At 34.9% G+C, this 12,565-nt stretch overlaps 1 protein-coding gene across 1 annotated transcript in view; it reads left to right on the forward strand.

Moving 5' to 3' along the window:
- Positions 1-12,565, forward strand: part of LOC578892 (F-actin-uncapping protein LRRC16A) — a 90,933-nt gene that overhangs the window by 48,520 nt on the left and 29,848 nt on the right. The window contains exons 13-22 of the mRNA XM_030975465.1: positions 1,752-1,903; positions 2,567-2,674; positions 3,375-3,444; positions 3,708-3,889; positions 4,242-4,299; positions 5,225-5,328; positions 5,859-5,996; positions 6,522-6,714; positions 7,446-7,574; positions 9,085-9,195. Of these exons, the coding sequence (XP_030831325.1) occupies positions 1,752-1,903; positions 2,567-2,674; positions 3,375-3,444; positions 3,708-3,889; positions 4,242-4,299; positions 5,225-5,328; positions 5,859-5,996; positions 6,522-6,714; positions 7,446-7,574; positions 9,085-9,195 (1,245 nt within the window). The remainder of the gene's footprint in view (positions 1-1,751; positions 1,904-2,566; positions 2,675-3,374; positions 3,445-3,707; positions 3,890-4,241; positions 4,300-5,224; positions 5,329-5,858; positions 5,997-6,521; positions 6,715-7,445; positions 7,575-9,084; positions 9,196-12,565) is intronic.

A 12,565-nucleotide genomic window follows, 5' to 3' on the forward strand; every position in this document is an offset into this window, starting at 1 on the left:
TGACGGTGGCCTGTACTGCAACTAAAGAAGAAGAAGAAAAAGTAGAAGAAGAGGAAGAAGATTATTTCCATCATATTGTGTGATGTAGAGGAGTTTGAAAATGATTGGCTCAAAATCATGCCCACTCATCTTAACTTTTCAGGAAATTGTCTTTTTATAAACATCCTTTAGTTTCTCTTATTATTATACAACAAGGAAGTACTAGAAATGATAAGCATGTAATGTATGTTTATTTTAAATGAATCCTTTAATAGATTTAAAGTCCAGTGGGTGGCAGGTGATTGAAAGAGATTTGACTAAAAGCAAAAGGACCTGCTTTCAGTAATAGAAGTTTGCATAGAATTCAAAGCATTGTTATGATTATGCTGTATTCTTTATGTACAATTTATGAGGAGTTTTAAATGAGATGGATGAAATACACTTCTGGTCAGTCATTTATTTAACTTGATGTTACAGGAAGGAAACAAATGCTTGTACATCAGTTAGAGCTTCCAAAAGGAACGCAATAAACCTACTAAAAAAAAAAACATTTCTCTATTTTGTTTCATGTATCATATGCCTATTTCGTAGAAGTAGTAAATGTCACTTTCTATTTTGTACATCCACCACTCATAATATCTCAACATTGTAATTCACCTGTAAACAAATATAAAACCTTTTCCGCAAAGTACCACATTTTTAATGTTGCTTAGACTTTCAAGCTTCTATCTTTGTTCATTTCTCACACTATATTGCATAGTACAATATAGTGCACTCATATTCAACTCGTTTGTAGACAAAATATTTCTTCCTAGTTTATAAGCAAACTACAATCACTTTAAAAAGATTTTCTTTTGCAATTGAGTTACATGTACATGTACTCTACATGTATGGTCATATTTTCCCTTTCATCTTTGACTTATATTTTTACTTGCAAGTTTCAACATTTTTTTCTGCTGTTTCTTTATTGTCAACTCTACAAAGACTGGAAAAGAAATTTGTCACATGCAATTTAAACAGACTTCTATGAATATTGCACTTCTTGAATTACTAATTGACATGGGAATAGTTCTTTAATAAGCAGTTGTATGTCTCTTAAAATTTGCTGATGAGAGATCTTACATATGGGAGTTACATGTATGCTAAAGTAGACTAAACTATGTATTTTTCTGTGAAGAAATAGATAAAATAAAACACTCTCTACTGCCTCGAAAATACAATTTGATTCAATTTGAAAAAATTGTCGCTTTTTCATGAAAATACATCTTTCTGAATTATTGAAAAGTTGATTACTGAAAAGTCTCTAGAATAGTGCAGAGAAACAATTGTCTGCCTTCTTGTTGACCAATGAAATAATAATGATACAAATACATGTGGGTTTTTGAGACTTGTTAGTACTGCTGTACCTGAATCTACTACGGTCAATCAAGGCAATCAAAAACTGACAATTCTTTCCCTCGACACTAGAATATTATTCATTGACCATTTTTATTTGTTGTTATTACATTTCTAAGTTCTCATATAATCATGTATTGTTGCTATGTCAGCCAAGTTTAGGGCAGACTTCTTTGTTGGTTTTTTTTTGCCAGTTACCAAGAGAAGAAGGACTGTTTTTTCCCTATGGAGCCAGAAGGGTACTATTATTGATTATTCACATATACTTTCAGCATAGAATTAACACCCTTCTGGCTCTGAGCAGAGGATAATATTTCAGTTAAAAGAAGATTTATAAGTATTTGATTATGATGATGTTTATTTATTATTGTTTTCAGAACTTGTACAACTTTCTGTACCAGTCCAACAACATCACCCATCTGAACCTGGCAGACACGGATTGCTCTCTCAATCACATCTTTGAAGCGCTTCACAAAGGCTGCTTCTTAAGCATGGTTCATCTCAACCTGTCGGGAACCTTTGCTCATAGGTGAGACTTCATCTTGGTTGGTTGGTTTGGTTTACCTGACTGCTAAGAAAGCATGTGTGTGCTTGTAAGTTAGCAACCAGGGGACCAGCAGCTGTAAGTCCTCTCTGAGGGACTAGGTAATGAGGATTAATACCTTACCAAAGGGCACGTGCACATCAAATTGGTATTGAACCTGGGACCTCCAGGTTATGGGACCACTGCTCTACTACTAATTAGCCATCGTGCCTTTAAATATCTTCATTCTCTATGTTCTGGAACAAAGAGAACATGAAAATGGGATAATTCAGCAAAATGTAGTGCCATGTGGAATATGTACTTATGATAGCTAAAAACACAATTTTTTTTTACATGATTTAGGTTCCTGATTCTATTCTTGCCAATGCTGACTCACTACTAGACCCTTTTGACCATTACATTCCAATATATACACGTAAAACCTCAAAATAAATGCGTGCTCAAATTTTGCTAAAAAATTGTAAAAATTGCCAAATGAATTTTTTATATTTTTAAGTAATGACATCATATTCATTATAATGTTAAGATGAGTATATACCACTTATTCTTGTACAAGATACAAGTATAATCTCTAGTTTTGTAATTTTCCCCCCAAACGACGTGAGATGACATTCTCATGAGCTCTTGTGCATGTTTTGTTTTGTCCAGTAAACATCATTCCGCAGTGCCAAGACAAGTCAAGAACTTCTTCACCTCAGCCAGAAGCCTCAAGACTCTCAACATGTCCAGGAATAGATGCCCTCCAGCACTAGTCAGGTTAATTCATTAGAACAGAAATTGTCATGATTGAGTTTTGATTTAGATTACTAAAAATTGACTGGAAATGAATTGATTTTAAATTGATTTTTTTAATTTGAATTATTGGATAAATTTTTTTTTAAATAATTGAAATGAATGAACTTGAAGAATTGATTAATGTGACATTGTTTTTCAACTTAGCTGAAATATTGAATTTTGAATTAATTATCACATTTTGGTTATTTTTTCAAAACTTTTTAACAAGAAATAGATAATTTTATTAATTGGGATTGTATATGGTTAGATTGAATTAGAAGCTAGGATTATCCCTCAGGACAATAGCCTCTTTTACACTTTATTTATCTCCTAATACTGAAAATGCATGTACAGTTGAAAACTGACAACTGAATTATTATTCATACCCCTAGTAAATCTGATGTTTGGTGTGTTTTTTTGTAACTCAGAAAGAAAGGTGGTCTGATTGAATTCTGGGTTTTGTGCAATTCTTGTAGATGTAAGCTTGAATATGTGACATTCTCAAGAAACATACATGTAAATTGGGACATATCAATTTTTTCACATACATAGAAACAATTTACAAAAAAGGTAAGGGTATGAATAATTTAGTTGTTCACTATGTCTGTTTTATCATTTTCATCAAGTTTCATCAAGATTGATTGATTTTAATTGACCTTGATGATATATCTTGTTTTTTCAGAGAGATCTTGGAAAGCATTGGTTACAACAAGGACCTGGAGAGAGTAGAGATTGATCTAAGCAGCAATGAGGTAATTTGGTTTAGCTTGTAAGGATTAAGGATGGGGATGGGTTCAAGGTCACGGAGAGGAAGAGGGAGAGGGCGAAGAATAACAAGAACTGCAAGGAGAACTACAAGAAGAACTACTTGAAGAAATATGACAAGGACTATGAGAATGACTATGAGAAGGACAACGAAAAAGAATTGATTTTTTGTTTTTAATAAAATTTAAAAAATGTAGTCAGCTCATTAATATTAGCACATACGGTTCATTTCTTTTCATTTACCCATTAGCTTGGTCAAGAAGGAGCTGATGCAATCAGTAGCTGTATCTCAATGCTGGACAACGTCACAACACTCAATCTCCGTGACAACAGCTTCAATGTTGCCATGGTATCGCTGGTAGCCTGGATGGGACAGAACCGCTCCTTAGAGTCTGTAGACCTCAGTCAAAACATGAACCCTAACAGCAAGAAGTAAGCTTATATTTTGATATTTTATAGTCTTTTCATTACTTCTGTTTTACCTAAGTGTCATAATTGTCTGCCTAGAATGTATAGTTGGTGTTAATTTTGTCTAGGATTAGGTTTAAACAATCTTTGATAGAAATGAGCAATTACAACAACAAAAAAAATCAAAAATGGATATCATTTGAAGACTTAAATTTGTGCTCAATTATTTAATGACACATTTATTAAAGGATTAAAGAGCCCAATTAAAAATGAAATTTTAGGCATTTTGCCTGAATTATAATCCTGAAGGGATGCAATTGGGCCATGTGATTTTCAAAGATGCCTTTTTATTGTTTATTTGCCTCTTTTATTTCAGAGCTGACAGAGAGAAGGTGGTGGTTGCTCTGGAAGAAATGATACAAAACCCAGACCTGGTGAGTTTAATATTTTATCTTCACTTTCAAAGAAATAATTTATTTTGAAATGCACTGTTTGCATTTATGCTCCAAATCAGTTTATTTGGGACTTTATGAATGGAATAGCAATGGATTAACTTGAACTAAATATGTTTATAGTTTTGGCTTGCCTCCCTCATACAGTGAAACCTGCTTAAGCATCCACCTGTATAGAAAGACCACTTGTCTCTAGAGACCACATTTTTGGGTTCCCCTTGAAAAGTGATTTTTATTGACAAGTGTTGAAAGGAACCTGTACTTAAAGATCACCTGCCTATAAAGACCTCTTCTTGTCTCACTTGAAGGGTCTTTATAAACAGGTTTCACTGTATATATAGGAGGAGAGTGTTTGAGATATTGCATTCTGTAACAAATTGTTACTAATTGCCTATAGCTTCCTCAAGAAGAACTGGAAAAGCATGTTTTAAAGTGTTACTAACGGAATGTTATGAAGTTGATGAATATATTACTTGTGTTTTTAAAATGAAGTATCTATCAGAAAACTAATATTGTGCTTGCTGTTTGGGCATGTTGTCAATTACGAACTAAACATTAATCTCATTATTATGTACAGATTTTGATGAAAGTCAGTGTCTGGTTATGCGTAGGTGGCTGATGCAGTTCAGTTCATTAAATGCCATTGTCGTTGTGAAAGCTTTTAAGTTTTGTTTTTAATTTACGCATCTTAAATTCCTGTTTTCAGAAGTTGTAATCAAGATACTGTTATATGTTTGAGAATTTTCTTTGTGATGCTTTAGAGAACAGATAAGTGATTACACCCTAATTGCTGGCATTGCATTTTTCTGCATGTATTGCCATGAAAATTCATTGTGTTTGCTGTGTTTCTTTTTTGTCTGCTTTTTGTTGTTCTTGTTGCTACCTGGTCTGTGATTGGTCAACGTAGCCTCTTCACACCATTCAACTAGCCAACAACCGATTCCGTTTGGAGACTCAACAACTGATCAATGCTTTAGGCAGTAACACAACTTTACTGTCTGTGGATCTCAGGTAATACTGTTCTTCAAGGGAATCTTCTGATCATTCGTAACCGTTATTAACTGCTCACTGATTTAGACAATAACCCCACCCTTTGTTTTGTGAATCTCTCATAATAACTGTTCCCTAAGGAACTGTTGTAACATTCATTAAATTAATTAATGATTAATGCACAAGGTATGAACACAAACATACATTTTGTAGACTTTTGATTGATACTCTGCCTATGGTTGAATACGTAAACAATCATAGCATTTTCATCCTAGTATCTACCTTTGTATTTATGCTTGCTTTGATTTTTGACAAAGTGTTACATAACATTAATAACTCTTTTGATCCTTTGAAGATCCTTCTGCAATTCATAACAAGTCTAGGAAATACTCCAATAATAGTAGTTATTCAATAAAAGCTAAATACCTTTAACAATTGGCAAATTGAGAACTTGTTTGGACATTTGTAGAGACATCTACACTTATAATCTAGTGTAAAAAGTTCATCTACAAGTATGTTATGAATGTGGTTGCTGTATATTTCTCATTCAGTGGCAATGAGATGAAAGACATCGGGGCTCGACTACTTGCCAAAGCTCTCCAGATCAACAACAAACTACAGGTGGTGGTCATTGACAACAACAGCATCGGTGTACAAGGTTTTCAAGATCTAGCTCAAGCAATGGAGAGGTAAGGACTGTTCACACTGGATCTAATGTACGTTGATAACCATGTCTTGATGAGATTTGAGAACCATTTTCACCTGGGTGGAGGGTGGCAAAATGCAGATTAATGTCTTGCCAAAGGTTATTCGTGCTGGGCTGGGATTTGAACCCTCCACCTTGCGATCAAGAGTCTAGTAGCTATACCATGACAATTTTATAGACATTGTTTAGAAAGGCAACTTTTTTTCTGTTGCTACTTGCCCTATAGGTGGTCCTTTATAATCAGGTTTGTCTGTTTATTGATGACCTATGCGTAGTGCATATCCACTGTTAAAGCCCCTCTGCACTAGTTTGGCCAGGAGGGATTAGACCTCCCTGCATGGTCACTGACGATTGGTTATCCCATCAAATCAGCTCTCAATTAACATAAGAAAAAGGGGACCATGGGGATCAATGGTCACCGTTAAGGCATTGTTTGCAATATAGAGGGCGCAAGTAGCCATAAGTAGTGCAGTGGGGCTTTAAAAGAACCACCTCTTAATTGGTGCAGGAATTTCACCATGAAGAAGATCCCGATTCCTACATCTGATATGATAGCATCAATGGGGAGGAACCACGAGAAGACTGAAACAGCCATCCAGAAGATCCAGGAATACCTTCAGCGTAATCACAGTCCAAGGAAGTTCTCTAACAAACAAGCTTTCCTCCTGCAAAGAGGATTCCTCTACACAACAGCTCACCAGGTGAAAGATCATTTCATAAGTGCTAAGTCCTATGCTGAAGCACTATTGGTTCCAATAAACTAATATAAACAAATAAATATTTGTAAATCAGTCCAATGTATAGCTTTTATGGTTTAAGATGGATTGTGCTAAAGCCATTACGATACATCAATGAGTCTCTCTGGAATACTTGAAGAATAATTTTTAAACAAGGCATTTATAAATCTGACCTTTTTATCAATCATATCTTGTTACTGCAGCTCAAAGTCTCTGCTTGTCCATCTTAATTTCTTCCCTTACATCTGCATCTATAACGATGTGGATAATATAAGTCACATCCTAGATTTAAAGGTTAGAAATAAGAAAGCTCAAGTTTCAGAGTATGTGCCTATAATATTTGTGACATTTAAAGAACAATTATTATCACTTGTTCATATTAAACATGTATTTACACAATCTTTTGAATCCACATTCAAATGCTCTCTTAAGTTCATTTATACAACATATGCAAAAAGTCTCTAACAATTTTAAAAAGAAAAACTTTTTCACCTTTTCAATCCAATCCTCAAAGTGTTTATTTGAGCACCTTTTCATTGCAAATACTTTAAAACAGTGTAAGATTTGCCACACAATATGTAAGCTGTGAAAAATATAGTTACACAGGGCAAGTTTTTAACTCTATTTGGGGTAATCTATTCTAAACGATATTTGGCATTCTTTCACTAAAGAGAATTCTAAATGCTTCCTTTCAGATGGTAGACAAGTTGGTTGTTCACATAGAAGACATGGCTACAGAACTCACCCAGAAGTCGGACATGGAACTCCAAGAAAAGATCAGCAAGGCTAGAGGTCTCATTGATGATGCCAACAACTCCAAGAAGGTAAGCTTTGATGCAGTCTTTAGGTACAGAGGGGAACTTCTTCCAGAGGTACAAGTGCAGGAGTGGCAATGGTCACATGTTAGGGTCTTAACAGTCTTTGTAGCATAATTTTGCCCAATATTTGTGAATTATTTAATTGGTTTCATTGATAATAGCAACAAATCTAAGAAGGTAAGAAGGTGTGGAGTTGTGCCCAATATTTGTATATTAATTAATTGTCTCATTGATAATAGCAACAACTTCAAAAAGGTAAGCCTTAGTGAGAAGGTAAACTTTTGTGATTTCATATTCTTATTAATTATACATGTAGATATTGAGCAGTCATCTCTCTTACATATCTAGCTGTAGATTTGTATTTGTATAAACGATATTTAAAGAAAAGTTAGAAAAGGGTAACATGTTTTTATGATATTAGTATGGGTACATAATGACTCCCAGACCAACACTAAACAGGCATGGGAAAGCCCTCACTTTTGACATCTCAGTCTACGTCATCTTGTCATGGGAAAAGTAAGAGTGAACTTTCATCAAGTCTCTATAACCTTGGAATAAATCTTCAAGGATGTAGTTTAGTTTTCAAAACCATTGCTACACCTGTATTGAACTTCAAGATAAAGTTGAGTTCTGGTCATGTGATTGCATTGTAAAAGAAACGGTGTGGAAGTGATTGGAAAAGGTTGTTCATGTAGCACATATTAGTGTATACTGGGAGGGTTTGGAATCACCAAAATGATTAGAATTGGGCTCAGCCTTGCTAAGAGGCACATGCACTGGATACAGAAATGTATATGGGACTATACACAAACATGTGGCATAAAATTGTGGTCCACAACCTTTAACTGTTACTTGTCATATTTTGAATATGAGAGCATTTTGAAAAGGGTATCCTTATTAGAGGAAGTATTTTAATGATACTCTACAGTACAACATGAACATTAAAAAAAAAGAAATAAAAGGTCACAAATTATTTTTCACCTGTCCTAAAACTAAACCTGCTCTTTAACAACCACGCATTACTAAAGCTAAGGTGAACTTGGGTGTCAAATTCATAACAGTTTCCTGATGTTTTCACTGATGCATACAGGAATGAATCCCATAGTGGTCATAGACGTAATCTGATTGGAAATGGTTTCATTCGCAGTCAATTACCTTGTCAAAGTAATATTCTGCTATAAATGACAGAATTTATTGGCTTTTGGCTCATTTGTGAAGGTGAGAGTGGTGTGCCAGTAAGTTATTTTCATTTTATGAATAACTTAAATTTTATTGTATCTGCACTTTGATAGTGGAAGGATTCATCAAGAAAGGAATCAGTTGCGATGACTGAACTTCATTAAATCAAACTTTATATGAATAACCAAGCAACTTGAGTTTCATATGAAGTGTTTCTGAAATTTACTTTAGAATCCAAATTTTCTTTCAATAGTAGAAATCTTCTGATATACACCATTCCCTCAACCATGGCGAGTATCTAACAGTTTTTTTTCCTGTTTTATGAATTTCCTCCCAGATCTATGACATCCTGCAGATGGTTGTAGGACGATCAAACGACGAGGATTTGACCGAGAAGCTAAGATCGATTGCTTGCCTCATAGAATCAGAGATGGAAGCACGTCTAGAGGTAAGAGCAAATTGTATTAATAAAATAACACCTGGGGGTGTTTCACACAGACTAAGATCAACTTTAAGTTGAATTAATTAAGGCAGGCTTTTCATGCCACTAGTTCCTCTAAAAATTCCAGACATTGGTTTCTCAAGGGATGTACAAATCATGGTAAATAATCTACAGAATTTACATTTTTTGAAAGTTCATTATTGAAGGAAAAAATATTATCTAAAGATCGTAATTGAGAGACCAGTGGTAAGAGCAACCAGTGGCATGAACAGCCTGCCATAGTTAAGTCCAACTTAAAGTCGATTTTAGTCTTTGTGAAACACTCCCCTGTTTCTTATAAAGTGCTTTGCCATTAATTGACCAAAGAGCTTTCAGTATAACCATTACCCCAGTCACTGGATTCAATTATTATTCTGCACATAGCAGTGCTCATTCTCCACTCCCTGGGGAGCATTCCAGCTAGTTGCATTTTTACGGTTGTGCACATGGTAATCCAACCACGGTGACGTTCACATCCTACCGGGTATCTATTTAATACCTGGGTGGAGAGGAACAGTGCATGTGGATAAAATGCCTTGCTAAAGGACATAAGTACTGTGCGGGGGCTCGAACCCATGACCTTTGCATTTCCAGTCAAATTATTAAATCACGCGACTAGGACATCTCTACAAATTCTTCAAGAAAATTTCTATCCTGGATTATCTGACGCATGCTTCAGAGACATTTGTGATACAGAAGCAATAACTCTGGGCATTATTATGTGAAAGTTGTTGGGTATATGAGGGTTGTGATTGGGTTCGGGGTTAGGGTTAGGGTTAGGTAATATGCTGGACTTTACAGCTGAAGTTGCCAATTAATGACAATGTAGTAATTAATGGTGGCACAGGTCAAGAAAAGGAAGATTGCAAAGTATGGGCACTGGAAAAGAAGAGAGGAGAGTGTTGTACTAGCAATTATCGAAGGCGAAGTTGAAGGGAAGTGTCGAGTTGGTAGACATCCTGCAAGATCGATAGACAACATTAAGGATTGGGGAAGGTGGAATGAGAGTAGCGAGTGTGAATGCGTGAGAGAGAAGCCGACGGTCCAGACGGGCTACGGTATAACACATTAGTAGTACTTATTCTTACTAGAACATGTGTTGTACAAGTCTATACCTTGTTGGGAGAATGCATATCAAGTTTTCCTCTTCAATTATTATCAATTAATTAATTACTTTATGGCTGCTAAGGTTTTATAAACATACTTGTATTCATGAAATTCAAGTAAAGTAAAATATCCATTCGTATATATTCAAAGAAAGAGCTGCCCATATTCTTTTTAGTGGTTAGAGTCATAATCTGGGAAAGGGGTCACTCATTTTCAGAGATCTAATTGGTATGCTAATTCTCTTTAATAAGAAGATCTCTCACAGTCTCATTCTCAGTCTCCTCATTCCTCGCATAGGATGTAAAGCCATAGGTTAATGGCTGCTTACATGTTTTAAGTTGAAGTGCACCAATCACCAAAACATGTTTTGATCTCGATGTAATGGATTCCATGTCGCTGTATTCAAAATATTACTTCTACAAAGAAATATAGCAACTTGAATACATTCTCAGTGAACAGTATAATGTCTTGTTGAGTAGACTAGGCACACATACACACTTGCATAGAGCTGGACCCTAGATACGTTGGGTTTAATGTTAGCCTGTATTTTCTTCATACTCCTTTTACCTATACAACGCATGGTAAAGTTTTTTAAAGTCGATTTTATACATTCTAGCTATATACACATTATTTTTTCTAGTAATTGGTACACTTTACAAGGATACACACGTATTCTCAGCATTTTAACAATCAAACAAACTCATTTATGGCCACCCCTCTAGAGCCTGCTATGAACGACGGCATTGAATTTGAGTGTACCCCCCTCTATGGATGACTCATTGAAATGAATAGTAAGACTCTTAACGAGTTGAAGATACATGTACCTTGTAGATAGTATGCACAGTCTCTACTACCCACTCTCTGTTGTGTTTGGATTCTTAATAAGGATTACTCTACAAAGTAAGTTTGACTCCTATCATTCTATCAAAAACTACATTTATATCAAGTGTAATGTCTATTTCTCGAATGTTCATTGCTTTGTAGCTTGGTGCCATTTTGATTGATTTTAAATATATGTTGTGAGCTTGAAAGAACTCTGTTGAATGAAAGGCTACATGTTTATTTACCATTTTCAATGATAATTTCTGCACGATGAATCTATTTCAGTCTGAAAATTCTTCTTCTAATAATTGTATGTTTGGATTAAGAAAATAATCATTTGTACTAACGGTGTACTTGTAGATTGAATTTCTTATGTAGTGTCAAGAAAGTAACTATTCTGCATAACTTATTTTTGATAATTTCGAAATCTGATATAAAGTGACTTAGCTTTTAGTATCATTCCATACAGTACCTATCACTTTGCTTGTTTACTTTAGAACTTTTGTCTTAATGTATAAGCTAAGTTGATATGAAAAGTCACAGTTCAGTCAGTGAGGTGTAGGTCTTCTTGATCTTCAAATGAATGTTCAGTTTGTTTGTTTTTGTTTGAAAAGATGTATCAAACTGTATCAAGCTTCATTGTAGTGATATCATGTATGTACTGAAGATACCCCTTACCCCTGGTGTATGTTGATATGGATATGTCGTTGCACAACAAGTCCCTTCCTAAGCCAGTATCCATAAATCAGAGAAAGTGAGCGTGTTTGAGGGTTCTATGTTCGCTTGCTTGCTTGCTACAGGGTTTAATTAAAACAGGAAGTATTGTAGGGAAGGGTGAGTAACTGTGTGATAGATCAGAAGGAATTTACCCAAAGACAGCCCCCGTCTAATTATTAAAGGGAGACCCACTAGACTCACATAATCTCAGTTTTCTTGAGAAATAGTTTCATTACGTTGTTTTGAAGTTTAACTTGAAGTTGACTGTGGTGCTCAAGGGGTTTACAGCTTTGACAGAAAATGTCTTTTTCTTTTCTCGAGCTCTTTCAAGAGTCTATTTGGAAAATAATGTATTTTAAGCCCCTCTAAAGTGTTGGGACTCTTGGGAGCCCCAAACATTTGATGACAAAATGTCACTTAAATTGAATCATAATGTGAAAGAGGATGTCATTTAAGACACATTTCTGCAAGGATTTTCAAAACAAATGTGTTTGAAGTTGAATATTCATGAAAGAATACAAAATTTAGGTTTTCTGCATACAACAGAAAACCCAAATTATGTATTTTTTCATCAATATTTGTCTTCAAACACATTTTTAGGGGGAAATCTTTGCAGAAGTGTGTCTTAAATGACATCCTCTTTCATATTATGATACAAGTTAAGTTACATTTGCCATCAAATTTGTGACAA

The sequence above is a fragment of the Strongylocentrotus purpuratus genome, unplaced genomic scaffold, assembly GCF_000002235.5.
Source record: "Strongylocentrotus purpuratus isolate Spur 01 unplaced genomic scaffold, Spur_5.0 spur5_scaffold_8, whole genome shotgun sequence".
Classification (NCBI taxonomy): domain Eukaryota; kingdom Metazoa; phylum Echinodermata; class Echinoidea; order Camarodonta; family Strongylocentrotidae; genus Strongylocentrotus; species Strongylocentrotus purpuratus.